Source organism: Triticum aestivum, chromosome 5B (genome assembly GCF_018294505.1).
Source record: "Triticum aestivum cultivar Chinese Spring chromosome 5B, IWGSC CS RefSeq v2.1, whole genome shotgun sequence".
NCBI classification, from domain to species: Eukaryota; Viridiplantae; Streptophyta; class Magnoliopsida; order Poales; family Poaceae; genus Triticum; species Triticum aestivum.
The window spans coordinates 301799595-301817143 of record NC_057807.1 but is presented as its reverse complement, the minus strand read 5'-3'; the positions used below and the strand labels follow the sequence as shown (position 1 = coordinate 301817143).

At 47.4% G+C, this 17549-nt stretch overlaps 2 protein-coding genes and 1 pseudogene across 3 annotated transcripts; 2 read left to right on the top strand and 1 right to left on the bottom strand.

Annotated features, from left to right (window-relative positions):
- The first annotated feature begins 3058 nt into the window (after positions 1–3058).
- Positions 3059–5795, top strand: LOC123111517 (V-type proton ATPase subunit C-like; annotated as a pseudogene). The gene is made up of 7 exons (XR_006454520.1): positions 3059–3252; positions 3326–3453; positions 3544–3643; positions 4187–4254; positions 4380–4521; positions 4849–4965; positions 5160–5795. The product of XR_006454520.1 is annotated as a V-type proton ATPase subunit C-like (transcript).
- A 2601-nt stretch (positions 5796–8396) lies between these two features.
- Positions 8397–10364, top strand: LOC123111516 (uncharacterized). Its single transcript, XM_044532324.1, has 2 exons — positions 8397–8882; positions 9972–10364. Exons 1-2 carry the CDS (start codon positions 8715–8717, stop codon positions 10101–10103), a joined length of 300 nt encoding a protein of 99 aa, XP_044388259.1. The 5' UTR covers positions 8397–8714; the 3' UTR covers positions 10104–10364.
- Positions 10365–11288: 924 nt separating this feature from the next.
- LOC123111515 (GDSL esterase/lipase At2g04570) lies at positions 11289–13219 on the bottom strand. The gene is made up of 2 exons (XM_044532323.1): positions 12135–13219; positions 11289–11720 (listed from the first exon to the last, which is right to left on the bottom strand). Exons 1-2 carry the CDS (start codon positions 13018–13020, stop codon positions 11527–11529), a joined length of 1080 nt encoding a protein of 359 aa, XP_044388258.1. The 5' UTR covers positions 13021–13219; the 3' UTR covers positions 11289–11526.
- Between the last annotated feature and the right edge of the window lie 4330 nt (positions 13220–17549).

Here is a 17549-nt window from a genome sequence, read left to right as displayed (position 1 = left end):
TTAGTGAGCGATGGTGGGCGAAGGTGCAAGGGTGGTGTGAAAATTGATGTCATTATGTGCAGCTAAAGTTCTCAAGTCTGTGGTCCAAACGTTCAAGCACTTCTGTCCTATTCTATTCTATGAGTTGTTTCAAACTCACAAAAGATTTGTGTAAGAAAATTACAACGACCAAATCATAGTACTGGTGGGTTGAGTCATTGTACAAGAGAGGAATGCATTGGCAAAATTGGGAGAAAATGGCTATCTCTAAGTCAAAAGGAGGGTCAGTCTTCAGGGACATGCAAATCTTTAATAACGCCATGCCTGCCAAGCAAGATTCGAGATTACACGAGAATCCTCATACACTATGTGTTAGGGTTTTTAAAGAAAGATACTATCTTGACGGAGATTTCCTTATGCCGGGGTGCCCAACTGAAGCCTTGCCTACGTGGTGGGGCTATGGGTTTAATTAGACGCGTCGGAAATGGGAGGACGATACAAATGTGGCACGAAAACTGGAGGGGGGAGGGGGGCAAAGACTATGTGACCTCTCGAGAGGTTGATAGACTCCAATTCAGTTGGTGTGACCTGATTGATCAAGCATCGGGTGCATGGGATAGTCAGCTCGTTCAACAATTTTTTTTACCCACCCGACGCAAATGCTATATTGGCTATGCCACACCCAAGATTGACTGGGAAGGATGTTGGGCTTGTTAGAATAAATCCGAGGCCACCGTTGATCATCCGAGAATCAAGCAATCACATGAGCACGATACCGAGATTTGTTAACGAGGTTCACCGATATGGCTACATCCCCGGGGCCTGACTATGGACGCTCCTCCCCATGACACCGTCACAATACCGCACCCGGTCGCCCTGGATACAGGCACATGCCGCCGGCTTCCCCTGCGTTCCGGTGCTATTATGTTGGCATATGTTACATCGTGTGTCTACCCCGCTATATATGAGAGGCCTAGGATACAAGTGTCCTACTAGGACACGACTTCATATCCTATGTAAACACAATACAACTCAGAGTCCAACTGTAACCTACCTTGTACACTATATTCGACACAACTCTAACAAACTCCACCTTGGCGAATATTCTCCACCACCTTGAGTTCGTTCATGCGTCAAACTTTCATGTACATTGGACTTGAGCTTATCCCATGAGCACCGCTGCTACTCCAAAAACTCCATGTGACTCCACCTGCAACTTGTAGTCCCTTCTTTTCTTGACCACGGTCAACACTCGAGCAAAATTAAGTTCCTTATTACTCTAGTTTGTGCTCCCAACTTCTAGAGTATCAGTCCAACGCCATCACAGACCGATCACTGACCTGCGTGAAAGTGAACAACTCACATACTGGTTGTCACATATAAGAGTTATCTGAACTCAACATCACCGCTCCTTTCTTGACCGCCTGTCTGAAACTTGAAGGAATTTCACCATTGCTTGTAGTCAACTAGAGTCAAATTCACAGCTGTCTCACCATATGTATGACCACCAGAGCCCTGGCCCGTCTTCATGTCCCGTGCATACTGCACGCCTCGGCGCTATTACCGCGTCGAGCCTCCGCTGTCCCGGTCGAGTCTCAAGGGTCGCGAACCCACATCACTCAACCCCCACTGCAGAGTACCACCGATCATCACCGACCGATGACAAGTTTCACGCTTTCATCAGACCATTGGGCTCCAGTCCAAATTACGTGTCCCTTGCTTTTCCCGCTGAATAGGCTTCGATTCTCTGGATCCTTACACCGTAGCCCCTCAATCCAGCTCCACCTTCAACATGACTCCATGGTAGATGATCAGTCCACCCTTGCGCCCCGTCGACTCCAAACTCTCATGTGCACCATCTTGAATCAACCCCGCGCCATAGTCTTGTCGAAGCCACACAAGCCTCGGGCCTGCGCCACGTGTTTCCACGCCCAGAAGTTGGTCACCATCAGCATCACACTCCTATGTCATCGTCGCCGATCCAACACCTTCTTCTGTGACAACTAACTTGCGTCGATCCGTCAAACCGATAAGTCTGACCAAGCCGAACATATCTGACTGCAACCATGCTCCACCCTGCACCATGACCACTTGCACATATGTGCATGTCTTGACGCCCTGTGTATGCATGATCCTGCCACGCCGCACTTCAAGCTCCTCCAAGCCTTATGCGCGTGTTGCCGTCCTTAACGTACACGCACCAAGCACTCTTAGCAAACATGACCCACAAGAGAAATTTTCATGCAAAACCAGACCGAGTGATCCCTCCACACAATTCCCTTCTCTTGTCTTGGTCCACTAATAGCTCCTCCATGCACGCACAAAAAACTGCACCTTTTTTTCCACAAACAAATCTCGCGGTATCCTTGGATTTGCACAAGTTAGTACCATCACACGAGCAGCTTCAGGCCATCTGCCTTACTACGTGAGGCCTCCTTGTACACCATGCATGCAGCAGCCCTGTCCGTAACGTCTTTACGTCAAGCTGCTCCTCGGCGGCATGTGTCGGTGTCGTGCTCGTGTGGTTGCTTGGTCCTTGAATAATCGACGGTATGGCTCAGATTTATTCTAACAGGGCATGGGCATGGGAGAGCTCAGGGATTTTTGTGGTGAAATCGGCCTACCGATAAATCATTGACAAGAGATGTAGCAAGAGTGTTGCTACTGATAGTTCTCGAGGGAAAAAGCATACGTGGAAGGCTTTAGGTGCTTCCCAAAATCTAGGTGTGTTTGGTGGCCTCTGGTGAACAATACACTACTAGAAAAAGGGCTATAGATGGGATTGGCACTAATGGCGCACCAGACAAGTGGTGCGCCATTAGTATATACTAATGGCGCACCACCTTCTGATGCGCCATTAGTGTTGAAACTACTAATGGCGCACCTGGCCCATGGTGCGCCATTAGTATCAATTTTTTTTGAACTAGTGCGCCTGTCCAAACATACTAATGGCGCATCCATAGAAAGTGCGCCATTACTAGTTGTAACTAGTAATGGCGCACCTGTCAGAAAGTGCGCTACTAATGTTGTTTTTTTATTCCTTAGAACAAAAATGCCGGGTCACGCTCGTGGAGCGGGCGTGCACTTGTTAGAAAAAAAAACGGATTCTTAAGTACGAACCCATCCCCTCCTCCTCCTCCTCCGCCGCCGCCCTTCAATCGTCCTGCCCCTGACTGACTCGACTCCCCTGGCCTCCGCGCGCAGTTCACCGTCCCGGATCTCCGCCCCGGCACGCTCGACTCCCTGCTCGCCCTCAGCGACGACCTCGTCAAGGTACCTGCTTTCCATCCCGATCTTGCCCCCACCCCTCTTCTTGGCCCCGGCCTGATCCGGCCTCTGGCTGCAGTCCAACATCTTCATCGAGGGCGTCTCCCACAAGATCCGCCGGCAGATCGAGGACCTGGAGCGCGCCGGAGGGGTCGAGCCCGGCACCCTCACCGTCGACGGCGTCCCCGTCGACAGCTACCTCACCAGGTCCGTCTCGGCCTGTGCCCAGTGCTGCTGCTTACATTCCTCATCTGCCTACCACCGCTTGCTTACGCTGTAGAGGATGGATGGATGCAGGTTCGTGTGGGACGAGGGCAAGTACCCCGTCAATGCCCCGCTCAAGGAGACCGTCGCCAGCATCCAGTCCCAGGTCGCCAAGATCGAGGACGACATGAAGGTAACTAACTCTGCTTCTCTCTCTCTCTCTTCTTTGGTCCAGTTCCTTTCCACACTGACCAAATTACGCATGGATGACAGTAAGATTTTGGAACATTGGCAGCAACTTAACACTGCATTAGCTACGCTAGCTGGGTACTGTATTTTGGACAGTGTTGCTTAACAGTTACATTCCGTCCTCAGCGCTAAATTGGTAGATTTGGATGTAGCTCACTTCCTATTTTGTCTTGGGTCTGTTTGGTTCCGGCTAGCTACCTATTTGTGCAGCTAGTTACATCAGTATTTATTTAGTCTTATGTCCCTTTTTCTGGCACTGAATTGCCACATAATGTTCATGATGCAAAAAACTAGGGAACTGGTGCCACATTTTGTCAGGAAAAGGAATTAATTGTTGTAATTATAACTGAAATACCATGTTGATCTTGCCTGCCAAGTGCAGTCTTGGTTTTATGCATACCTTCATTTCATTTTGTGCTCATAGATGCAAATAAGTGTTTTGGTTGGATGTTACATTTACAGAAGGACTGAATATGCCCTTTTCCAGGTTAGAGTTGCTGAATACGGTAATGTTAAGAGCCAGCTTGGCGCAATCAACAGGAAGCAAACTGGGAGGTAAATCGTCTCACCATACTTCCTGACTAGCTCTATAGGGAGGGACATGCTTGGTACTAGTATTATGCTACGTTGTTGCTCGCCTTGAGTCCTACTCTGATTGATTTGTTCTTCTTGTATGGCAGTTTAGCAGTTCGTGACCTTTCCAACCTCATAAAGCCAGATGATATGGTCACTTCGGAACATCTAGTGACACTCCTTTCTATTGTGCCAAAGTATTCCCAAAAAGATTGGTTATCAAGCTACGAGTCACTTGATACGTTTGTGGTAAGTTCAGAATCCTTTGTATAGTGATAATGTCTCTCATAAACCATCGTTTAAACTATTTTCATGCCGTGCTTCATTTCAGCAAATGTCTATTTTATTTGTGGTTAGTCAATTAAAACCAAGAGTGTTTATTTGGTTCACCATTTCTGGTGTTAATGCTATCATGATAACTTGCAATCACAGAAATCTTTCAGACTCCAGATATATGACTTGGAACTCGTTAACCCGGGTGCTATTTACTTTGCCCTTATGAGGACTTTCAAGTTGTCCTAATTTGTGATTATATCCAGTTGATTTTTTTCTTTGAGCTAATTATTGTTTATATAGGTTCCGAGATCATCAAAAAAGCTTTACGAGGACAATGAGTATGCTCTCTACACTGTAACATTATTTGCCAAGGTTGTTGACAACTTTAAGGTCCATGCTCGTGAGAAAGGTTTCCAGGTAACTTTGTTGCCCTGATCCTTTCTTTTAAACCATTGCTTGCATTTAACCTTAATTTGACACGGTGGCAGTACTCCATGTAGCCTTTGGTATAGCTCCTAATAGCTAGGCAAAAATTTATCTTGTCAGTTGGTACCTACCATTCTAGTAACTATTTTGTCATCCACTAACATCTATTTCGCACTTGATTTCAGATCCATGACTTTGAGTATAGTCCTGAAGCATAGGAGAGTCGGAAGCAAGAGCTAGAAAAACTGCTGCAAGACCAGGAAGTTATGAGGACCTCTCTATTGCAATGGTGCTATGCAAGCTACAGTGAGGTACATGTCTTCTGCAGTGTATTATGTCCTAATATCGTCTATGAACCGTATGGTGAACAAACCACATGCCCTTAGTTCCTGTACATTTCCAAAGGTACTGTAGAAATAAGTCGGTCAAATATTTCATTTGATTGCACAGATGTTCTTCATCAAAACTCATCCATTATGAACTACTCTCCAGCTTGTGGTTGGTTTCTACAGTAGTTTCCTCATCTATTTACTATGTTAGCCTACACAAACTTTTGATTTTTCTTTCTAGTTCAATCGCAAGCCTGAACATGAAGGTTGTGAATTTGTTCATTGTTTAATTGGTTATTTGATCTTCTTCAGTGGTAGTCTGAAAACCAGAACATGGTGTGATCATATCATACTGAATCTGAATTTCTATTTTGATAGTGCGAACTCACATAGTTGTCACTCTCTGGTAGTTTTCTCTTGTTAAAACTGTAAGGACAATGGTTGAGTTGCAACTTCCATGGCATAATGGAATCTGGGGCATATTTTTGTTAATGCTGTTATTCTCTCACTAGTGCATCCCTTTTTAGGGCGAAATCATATTGCGGTCAACTCATTAAGCAGATTGGGATGCATCCCCTTTTTTTTCTGATCCGTGATTGTTAGTTCAAAGCTACAAATGATGGCTGCTAATGCTATTCATTCGTTTAAGCTCTGCAGAATTTCAACATGTGCCCATTCTCATAAAATCGTAGTAATAGGCAAAACAGATCGGCTTCTCTATTGATGGAAACACTACTGTGATGTTATTTTTCTGTGTATGGCAGTGCTACTCCTAGTGGTCATCATGGCCGAACTTAACTGATGAGAGTATACCTAGAATATTGGGCTTCAGTTGCTTGGTTGCTGGACATTAGTGGCGTTGATGATGCTCATTCTAACTAGCGGGAGAGGGGAGGGAGCGTTGAAGGAACCGGATGAAGACGAGTTTCATCGTGATGATGCTCATCGTGATGACCGCAGCTCTCTTCTATGTGATGGTAGTTTAGATGATCGATATCGACTTATAATGTGAAGACAAACTCGCTACTCGCGGTCGACTTGTAATATAATGTTCTATCTTTGTTCGGTCTTTTCAATTCGGAGACTAATATGATGAATTGTATTTGGAGACTATTATGATGAATTGTATTCGGAGACTAATATGATGAATTGTATTCAAAGACTAATCTTCTATTGTATTCGATGAATCTGTTGTTGATGTGTGCTGTCTATATTTTGTCAAATTATACATTTTGTAACCTGTGCAAAAAACAGAAAAAAAATAAAAAAAATATAATATTCATACTAATGGCGCATCACATGACAGTGCGCCATTAGTATGACAAAACATACTAATGGCGCATCACTAGACAGTGCGCCATTAGTATGCCAAAGCACCTGGGTATACATGGCCCCTGGGAGGCATACTAATGGCGCACCGTGGCCTATACTAATGGCGCACCAGTGGTGCGCCATTAGTATACCAGATACTAATGGCGCACCACTGATGCGCCATTAGTAAAAATTACTAATGACGTGCTAGTAATGGCGCACCAGTGATGCGTCATTAATGGCCAAATTAGGTGCGCCATTAGTAGCGGTTTTTCTAGTAGTGATATGCTGCCCAGCTATGGTGAGTTGCACCGAAGGCACATCCAAATGATGGTGATCTGCCTGTTGTGTGGTCATGAGGATGAAACTTTATATAGCTTGATGCCTTCTAATCATGTAAACCTATTTTGGGAGGCATCAACAACATATTTCAATATCAAGCAACCCAAGATGCACCCAAATGCTTGGACTGAAGATTTCTGGATGCTAGTTTGATGCCGAAGAAGGATGCAGCTATATGCATTACAATTATGTGGGCTATATGGCATAGCTTGAACAACCATACCCACGACGAGGAGATATACCAACTACAACACTCTTTGGTACTCATCGAGGAAATTGTTCGCTCACTGGAGATCCCCCTGCATGTAATGGAGAGGGTGCATATTGATCTAATCTCGCTTGGTGTAGTCCTTTAGAATCAAACTTGACCAACCTAAACGTCGATGGTGCGGTAAATTCTATGCGCGGGAGAGGACGAGACTGGTGGTGTGGAACCATGATGGTGATTTCATGCTAGCGAGATGTGTTGCGTATGAAGGTATAATCGAACCTCTCGTGCTGAAGCTTTTGGCTTGTTGGGATGCAGTTATTGAGGTAAGAGAAATAGAAAGAGAGTTTTAAGACTGATTACTTAGAATGTGAAGAAAATGTGGGAAGCAATAATGGGTGAGAAGTCTATGGACTTTCATATCTCTTGGGAGATGTAGAAAATGGTTTGAAACTTTCAGGGACTCGAGCTTTGTTTTTGTAGGCGGGAGTGCTAATGCAGCAGCAAACCGTTATGCAAAAGAACCTCTAATTTTACATACTATTTGTAAACCAATTTGGTATAATCTCCGACTTTCCGAACTACAACTTGCACTTAGATGTGCTGCCTCTGATTGAAGAAAGCCCGAAGAGTGGAGCAGAGAGAGAGAGAGAGAGAGAGAGAGAGAGAGAGAGAGAGAGAGAGAGAGAGAGAGAGAGAGAGAGAGAGAGAGAGAGAGAGGATGACGTGGTGCAAGATCATGTCATTCGGGGTCCTATACCTTGTTAGAGGCGATATAGAAGATAATAAAAAGCTGGTACAATGTCTAGAGTCAACCTGACCATAACTCGGGCTAGGCCGGGCTTCGGGCTAAGCTTAATAAAAGCCCACAACAGAAACCTAGGTCTAAGCCCGGCCCGACCTGACCTCGGGGCCTAGATTTTAGGCCCAAGCCTGGTCCATCAGTGCAAAAGCCCGTCAGGCCTCGGGCTGGGTCTCTTTCCAAAAATGCAGCTATGTCAGGCCCAAGCCTGGCCTGATCTATTAGTCCGGCTCAAAATTTAGGCCCAGGCCCGACCCGTGGGCCAGGCCGTGTCGAGCTATTTCGGACCGGGTATAGTCCAGAGTCATCCTGGTAGTGATTTGCATGTAATGTTTCACACCATTTATTACATTATATCGAGTTGTTATCTTTTTTCTCCAAGAGTGAGTAGCTCTTCAGACACGCACAAAATTTCGGCGGGTCGAACCCTAAACCTACGTCTTGCTAAAGAAATGGCAAAAAAAGAAAAAAAAAATGGAGCAAGGACCGTCTGATCGGTGCCAACTCTCGATCCAGCCGTCGTCACTGGGGGAAGGTACCCATCTTCATTTGCTCGCCTCGCCGGCCGCCGCCGCCACGCTCCGCCGTCCTCTCTCCGGCGCGGCGCAGCCACCTCTGCCCCGCCACCTCGCTGCCCGCCGTACATCCACCTCTCTCCTTCGCCTCCTAGCTGCCGTCTCCACCTTCCCTCTCTCGTTTCCCCCTTCCAGCGAGTGAACCATCAACCTCATAAGGGGGACAGAGGGAGATGGTGCTGCGGCGGGCGGCGGTGGAGTCCCCTAAGAAGGTGGCGGCTCTGGTCGACCTGGTTAACCTGCCGACGGCGCTGCGGGAGTTCGCCGGGGGCCGGTCCCAGATGTCCCACCTCTCCTTCTTCCTAGGCGTCTGGTCACACATCAAGAACAACAACCTCCAGGTACATCCTTCCTAGGCAGCCCCACCTGTTTGTTTGGTCGCCTCGGAAGTTAATCACGTTAGGTTTAGTTCTCGGAATTAGTTGAGCGTCCCTATTATGACGGAAGATTTGGTACCTGCCCTTGAAATCCCGTTTCCATTTAGTCAGCAAGCTAGATGTTATTCTCTTGTTGCTGGTGAACTTCACGCATTTGATTCAACTCAGCTAGGATAGGAATTTGCCGAATAAGACATTCATACGACCAGCTCAGCTAATGGCCGCTGCTTAGTTGGATCAGAACCACCTGCAGTGTTAAGTCTGAGCTATAGCTCAGTGTTGGAGGATCTGTCGTTGTTTCTACTTTATGGGTATTGCTTCCCCTTGAGGCCTGCACATCCTTTTCAAGGCCGACTGTCCATTGTTCTCTTTGAGGTTTGAGCAGGCGCTTCTGTTTTTGTTGACTTCATATCTAACATGAAGAAGAAGACATCATCTCTCTCCATATATATCCAGGCCATGCGGTGATACTGTTAGTTGGGTGGCACCATTATTGCCATCAGTTGGACTTGAGCTACATTGCAGAAAGTAGTTGTGGCTCCATCTTCCATTTAGGTACCTGTTTTGAACAGTTTACACTAGAGAATCGCCAATAAAGTCATCTTGAGTTTGACATTTTGTTTGTAAACCTAGATGCGGCACTGCTGCATTCTTGAAGGAGTTCTTCTGTCATGCTGTAATATATACTCCCTCTGTCCCAAAATATAGTGCGTATTAGACCTTCTGAAGTCAAACCTTGTAAACTCAACATCCAGAATAAATTTCTCAACATCTAGAATACCAAATCATTACCATCAGAATATCATAAAATAAATTTTGGTATTGGACAGAGTGAGTATTAAATCTCATGGCTCTCTCAGCTATAAAACCAGGTTGAATCTTGGTGAATGGCAAGGGATAAATTAAAATTTTAAGGTCATAGCTTTGTTCTCGCAATTTTTGTTTCAGAAGAAACAGAAAACCTGTTAGCTTTGCCTGTTTCACCCCTGTCAGATTTTCATATGGATATGTGATTTCTACAAGTTGTTTACATTAAATTACTCTGATTTGCAGGACCCGACCAACAGGAACATTGTAAACTGTGATGAGAAGCTGAAAACTGTGCTGTTGGGCAGGTCTAAGGTGGAGCTCTCCGAACTCCCAATGCTTGTCAAGCTACATTTCCCAAAAGTTTTCAAGTCGTAAGAATAATAAACTGTCTTTTACGAAATTTCCATGCATGGTTGATGTGTAGACAATATATGAGTCTTCCTAACCCCTTCGGTACGTGTCTTTTTTTTTCTTTTCCAATTTTTAGTAGCTTCAGCTTGTGTTCAGATGAAGAAAAAACATGTAGTACCACATAGTTGCTTGCTGTCTTTCTCTTGGCATATTGTGTATTGAACTTAAACCGAATTTGGAAGGCGGCTATTGAATGCAGGCCTGAAATTGTTGGTTTGGTATTCCTATCTGCCCGGCAAGCTTTGTGGAGTTTGATGATGATAGCTTTCTCTTTCTTTTGCTTTTGTACGTGAGCAGTCGAGCTGTCATCCCTAACAACTAGGGTACTTCATTAAGTCTCATTAGAAGATACGGTCAGGGCCTCCTTAACTTTGCTACTACCCAGAGTGAATGGGGTGATGGTACGCTTAAGCAGGTGATGCTATGCTAGATGTAGAAGAAAACGTGACATCCTTATGCAGAAATGTAAGTCCTATGTTCATAAATAAAATTAATTGGCAATCAATTTTTGTGTGTGAACAAATAGAATTCATTGACCATAATGATAGCACTACTAATTTCTCTAGGCAGTGTGCGAAATTGTTGATATGAGCAAATAATTGTTGGAAGTAAGAGGTTTTTGAAAGAGTACAAACTGCCAAAAGAAGGAAAGGAAACACCTTGTTTCTCTAGATAAATAGTGTGTGGAATTTTTTTGTATGAACAAAACATTATTGGAAGTAGAGATTCTGCCAAAAGAAAGAAAGAGAACCTTCAAGGTGTTTTGTTTGTATTGGAAGTAGACATATTAAAGTATAGATTTACTGATTTTGCTTCGTATGTACTACTCCCTCTGTTCGGAATTACTTGTCGTCGAAATGGATGTATCTAGATGTATTTTAGTTCTAGAGATACATCCATTTTCGAGACAAGTAATTCCGAACGGAGGAAGTAGTTCATAGTGAAATCTTTAAAACATCTTATATTTAGGAATGGAGGTAGTATATTCCAAAGCCAGACTGAAGTCTGAGAATTGTTTATTTTAGAGAAAGTCTGAGAATTGTTTGGTAGTACATCAGATGTGAGCAGCAGCATAACATCAAAAACTCTCACTACGATTTATATGGACCCGACTATTGTTTTTCTTCGTCCACGGCACATAAAGTCATATTTTCCCAGTCACTTCCTCGGATCATCTTATATTATAAAGCTGTCTTCTACAATAACATTACAAAACTAGCAAAAGTTTTCATTTACAGTCCATTGCGTACTACATGTACACATGGTCGTCCGCCATGGATCAGTGTAAGATGATGTCTCGTTTTCATAGAACATAAACACGCACACACAACATATACAGTCATCCCTCCATATATTGTCTTCTCAAGCGAGAAAACTGAACTGAAATTCAGAGAAATACATGAAGCGTGGTGTTCATGACTTTATCGGCGAGCATATTGTACATCCTCTCCGTGGGATGGATGGCGTCGAAGAAGACGTACTTGTCGGGGTTCGTACATAGCAGCGAGGTGCTCAGGCTGCAGAAGTAGCCGGCCTCGAACATCCCCGTCCCGCAGCACCCTCGCTCTGCGTTCTCAAAACCTGCGAGATCATCATCTTCATCAGAAATTAAATAAATTTGGACAGGTAAAGTCACTACATAACTACTCGGAAATGTGAAAGGCAGTCTAAGAATGTGTACAGTGAGAGAAGCAAAAGTCTGAACGGACGTTAATTCAGTGCATGATGATGCCACGCACTGTGCATGCAACAGGAGGTGGTGCATGCAACAGGAGACAAGGCATGTGGCGCCCATGCCGTGCTTCTCGTTGCAGTGGTGCGGTGCTGTGCACTGTGCACCATTAATCGAAACGATCGAAGAGTGTGAATGCATCCTAGGCCCTAGCTACTCACTTCTGTGCACCTCTGCTGGCTAGGCAGAGAGCGAGCAGCTCGGCCATGCATGCCAGAGTTGGTTGTGCATGCATGGCCACGCCACGCGTACTATGCACGTACCGTAGTCGGAGGGCTTCCTGACGACGGCGTCGAGGACGTCGTAGGTGTCGGCGTAGACGAGGTGCAGGCCGGGGAGCTCCTTGTTGAGCTTGGGGACGACGGCCTGCTGCAGCTTGGCGTTGAAGCTCCGCGCGACGGCGTTGTACTCCTCGTTGCACTGCCCGGGGTCGCCGCGGTTGCCCATGCGCTCGGCGGGGAGGCAGCCCATGGGCGTGAGCCCCGTGAAGTCCATCTTCCTGCCGCCGAGCGCGTGCACGGCGCGGATGGACGACTCGGCGAGCCCCAGCAGGTACGCCTCGTACTCCGCCGCCGTGTACTGCATCCGGCGCTCCGGCAGGTTGTAGTAGTTCTCGATGAAGTCGTTGGTGCCGATGCTCCAGATGTATAGCGCCTCGCGGATGATCTCCTCGCCGCGCGCGTCGCCCTTGGCCAGCTTCAGCCGCAGCTTGTACTCCCTGAAGTAGTCCAGCTGCTCCGCCATGGTGATCACGGACAGGATGCCGGCGGTGGCGTTGTCGAGGCCGGTGGAGGCGGACGCGAAGGAGACGCCCGCGGCGAGGTCGTCGATGGTGAGGGTGGTGTCGAGGTAGGCCGGGATGGAGGCGGGCAGGCCGAAGGCCTCGGAGATGAAGTCGGTGGCGAGGCGGCCGTTGGAGAAGCGGCCCGTGGGGTGGCCGTCCGCGAAGTCGAGCCCGTAGGGCCAGAAGTTGCTCCGCGCGATGGTCGGGATGAAGTTGTTGTTGCCCGTGTCCACCGAGGAGTCGCCGAACACGATGATCGCCGGCACCTTCCTGGCCGCCGCCGCCGCCACCGCCGTCCCCCCGCCGCCGCCGCGGAGCACCAGGAGGAGGATCAGCCACGGCAGGCACCTCTGGAGCGACGACATTGATAGCTAGACTAGACAGGCCGATCAATCTCGTCGGGAACGAACGAACGATCTTTCTTTCTCTTGTTGCGAGCGTTTGGTGCAGGAGGTTGGTGTCTGTGTCGTCACGAGATTAAGGCGCCGAATGGACGTACTGCACCAAATATATGGACGCCTAAGCCTGACTGACTGGCTGCTCTACGTATCGCGGGCGGCGGCAGCATGTATATATGGTGGCACCGTGGTGGCGTGGTGTATCCGCGCGATGCCACGCCCGATGAGGCAACGCCCCCGAGAGCGATGGGCCGTTTTCAGGCCTTGAGGAGCTCGATAGGTTCAGCTGCATGTGAGGCGCTTAATTAATTCGGACCGCATTTAAATCGCTCGCTCGTTCGTCCCTCTGTGCGTGCCTTCATGGAAAAGCGCGCGCGAGCAGGAGCAGCTGATGTAGTAAAATGGCGCCGCTGCCCCTGCTTGCTGGACTATTTATGGCCTCCCATTCTCATTTGCTTCCAACTTCCAAGGTCTTGATTCTTTTGACGTAGTACTCACTCCCGTGTATTCCGTGGTTACAGTGTAGAGATACACCGTAGAATCACATACTCGGCAGAGAGAGAGAGAGTAATAATTGCTGTACATCCGTAGTAGTATTCCCTTCCTCCAGGTACATAAGGCGCCTAGTGAAAAAATAGCAGCACCTTCAGGAAATCAGGATGAAATAGTTTCTTCAGGTTGAAAAAACAGACTTTCCAGAGTTCATCACCACATCAGGTGAATCAACCCACGGTGCCTTGTGTCTCTCCAATGCGCGGAGAGGCATTTTCATTTTTTTCATTAGTACTGATCTAGGCCGAGGCGGGACTGGCGTCGGTCATATTCGGAGACGAGGTTGGTGAATTTAACGCGCCAACATCACCGTGGGAGGAGTATGTCGCGTCTACTCGCTGAAGCTATCGCAGTCCTTGATGGAACCACACGGCTGAGGATTCCAGTCCAGACGTGGAAAGAGGCACTTTCCTTCGCTCGGGATCGGAAAGTATCCCCAATCTTAGCAGAGATCAAGGGGCTCAGTAGAGGTTTTGTTGCTTTTATTTAGAATAGACTGGACTCTGTCACATTTTGATTTGTGCTAATCAGGCATCCTATGAGGATCGCCTTGTATAATGTGGGTGGGTACACCACCTAATAGCCTGCCGACTTGCATAATGCATGATTGTAAATCCACTCATCATGAACTATAATAAAATAGTTCTTGTTCGGCAAGAAAAATTAACACCATCAATCGGGTTTAAATATGAAATTCAGATGGACACGACAAGCCAAGGCTCCGCTGGAAAAATAAAATCTGAAGACCGTCTGCACGTGCTGCCGCTGCATATATATATGTACTTTTTCGAGAATTTTTTCATTCAAATCATGAAACAGTACAAAGTAGTTGACCATTACAAGCACACTGAAACACAAACACAAAGGACCACAAACACCTAGGGTACACTAAGCCAACCATAATACAAGAAGATCTCCGGAGCCCTGTGACATCATCCCTGAATCTTGAGAAAAGGCCCATGCAGCAGAAGGATCTGCAACCAGGCGCAAGCAGGTCATCATCTTCGACCACGGTACAATTGTCGTCACGCTGCTTCCTTCTTTCTTGACACCAGCGCTGAGAGGGCATGAACATCAATCCAACACAACTGCAACGGCCGTCGCCATCTTTGGCTTTGAGTACCGCGAAAAATGTCCCTTCCGAAAGGAAGAGAACTCGGGTCATCCGACCGGTCCAGCACCGCGGCCGGGCCATCCGCCCGGACAAAGCAGGATCTCCCTCCAGCATCAGCGCAGAGGAAGGAGAAGAACAACAACGGCAAATCATATCGACAAGGAAGAAGAAGCGTCTTCATTTCCCTGCTGTAACGCCCCGAGACCGACGCTCCAGAAGACTTCCAGCTATTCCGAGTTTCGTCGTGTGATTTGTTTTATTTGTTGCATTCATCCTTGCATCATCTGCATTGCTTCATGTCATCATGCCATCATATCATTAATTTTTAAAACCTCAACTAAATAAATTGCATAGATCTTTTGATCTATTTAAACCGAGGGAACTCACATGGTGACTTCTCTTTATAACATATCCTCCAATATTAGGGAGCTATATTAAATATTCCATTTTTGGAATCACCAAAACACACTTACAAATAATTTCGTTCCTTTTCTGCTTCAAGTTTGGTCTCCAACCTTGCCAATATTTATTTCATCATTTTCCGGAGCTCCACCAAAAATCCGAACATTTTTGGACCTTCCCAAACCTCACTTCCTATTCAAATCATTTGAATTTAAATCAAATGAGTTTGAATTTAATCTTTCAATCATGCCTCTTTCTATTTTTCTTGGTACGAGCATATTTTTGTGAGTCCAAGGAAAATATCCCCTTGCGCTTTTTCTTCCCCTAACCTCTCTTTCTTTCTTTCTTTTCTCTGTTCTGTTTTTTTTATTTTTCATTAGAGTGAGGGAGAGACCCAGCTAGGCCTCTGCCAGCCCGCCAGGCCTCTGGCCATTCTCCTCCCCACCAGGCCGGCCCATTTGCTCCTAAGGCTCAGCCGCCTCCGCTGAGAACCCTAGCCTGTTCTCCCGATTCTATCTCTCCCTCGAACCCCCTCCTCGTCCTCCCTCAGCGCCGCACCGCATCCCTCGATCCACCTCTCCTCGATCCCCACCTTCCTCTCGCTCGCTCCCTCATCCCACTACCTCCTCCTCATCGCCTTGGGGCCCGACGCGCGCCACCACTGCAGGCCGGAGCCCCGTCGACCACCTCGCTGCCGTCGCGCCCAGGGGGCCACCAGCAAGGCCCTGCGCCCGCAGACGTCGTCCTCCGGCGCCCAAGTCCCGCGCGAAGCGCCAAGCCTCCATGGCTGCACCTCCTTCACCGCCCGAACCCGTCGTCCTCAACCCCGTCAAGCTCCGTCGCGCCCCGCGCCCTCAAGTGTCTCGTGCCCCGCCGCCGTCCGTCTTCTCGATCCAGCGCTGCCCTGCTTCCTCGTCCTCGCCGTCGCTTCCCTACACCTCTAGGCGCCGCCGCCGCAGCCCTCTCCATCGAGCAGGATCAGGAGCGTCACGAGGACGCCCGCCTTGACCGCGCCTGGGCTGCGTTCTCGCCCTGGCTGCTTACCCAGGGACCACGCGGTCCGATGCCGGCCTCGCCAAGGCCCAGCTTCGCCAGCTCCCGCTGACCTCCTCAAGTTCACGACCTAGGACCTGAGACCCGTTGCTTCCGCTGCTAATTTTTCTGTGGATTTCGTCAAGTACCCCTTCGGATATGCCAAGTTCGACTACATGATGCGTCAAGTACCTCTACCGTCGACCCATGGGCGTCAAGTTCCTCTCCGAAACATGAACCACTACTGTCGACCCGAACATCTACGAACCGTGTACAACTACCATCGCCGTGTACCACTACTTCCACTACCGTCGCGAGAACGTCTACTTCCGCTACGGCCGAGTACAACTACCTCCACTACGGCCCGTGAACGACTACTTCCTCTACGAAACGCGTTCCGCTCCGAAAACGCACGCTTCGAAGGTATAACCGCCGAGAACGACCGCCGTGGACCGAATGCATGTGTTGAATGAGATGCTCGAGTTTTGCACCGTGATCGAATCGTCCTTGCGATGCCCCTCTTTTGCCGTGCCACCGTCCCGTGGGAACCCGGAAGCCGGGATCACCCCACCATCTTGCATGACACGCTCACGCCTCCTTTTGCACCGGTATCTCTGTGAGCTACCGGAACCGATATGTTGCCGTGGCACCATTTTTGTTTCGCCGCCGTGGCACCTTTTTTTCCTTCCGCCATGGCGACTAATGCTTCTTATCATGCTCTTGTCAACATTTTCATAAAAATTTGCATAAAACTTGTATATGTCATCCGCATCATGATAACAACATTTAAAATGTTTAAACTTGTTGTTGCATTAAATTGCTAAATGCATATGGGGATTTACCGGATTTGTTGTTTTTATATCCGGCCCCATTTAAATTGTTTAGATGGTATAGTTTATATTATGTTTCACCCCTTGCCATGTTTAACCACACTTAATATTGTTGTGTTCCTTAACGAGAGAGAACTAAATAATTGATGTGGTGTTTTGTCAATATGCACCTCGTTGCATATTGAGCTCCACTTAACTTGTAGTATTGTTTGTTGCACTTTGCCATGCCATGCCTCATTAAACCGGACATGCATCATACTTGTTTGCGCATCATGCCATGTTTATGTGATGTGTGTTTACTATGTTGTTTGTTTCTTTCCGGGTTGCTTCTCTCGTTAGCTTCGGTTTCGCTCCGGAGTTGTGAGGATTCGTTCGACGTCCGTTTGTCTTCTTCATGGACTCGTTCTTCTTCCTTGCGGGATCTCAGGCAAGATGATCATACCCTCGAAATCACTACTATCTTTGCTATGCTAGTTTGCTCGCTCTTTGCCATGCCAATGCTACGATGCCTACCATTTGCTTGTCAGCCTCCCAAATTGCCATGTCAAACCTCTAACCCACCATGT

Coding starts and splice junctions, on each gene's coding strand:
- LOC123111516 (XM_044532324.1), top strand. CDS start 8,715: ATGGTGCTGCGGCGGGCGGCGGTGGAGTCCCCTAAGAAGGTGGCGGCT. Junction 8,883..9,971: donor TCAAGAACAACAACCTCCAG/GTACATCCTTCC, acceptor TCTGATTTGCAG/GACCCGACCAACAGGAACAT.
- LOC123111515 (XM_044532323.1), bottom strand. CDS start 13,020: ATGTCGTCGCTCCAGAGGTGCCTGCCGTGGCTGATCCTCCTCCTGGTG. Junction 11,721..12,134: donor CAGGAAGCCCTCCGACTACG/GTACGTGCATAG, acceptor ATGATCTCGCAG/GTTTTGAGAACGCAGAGCGA.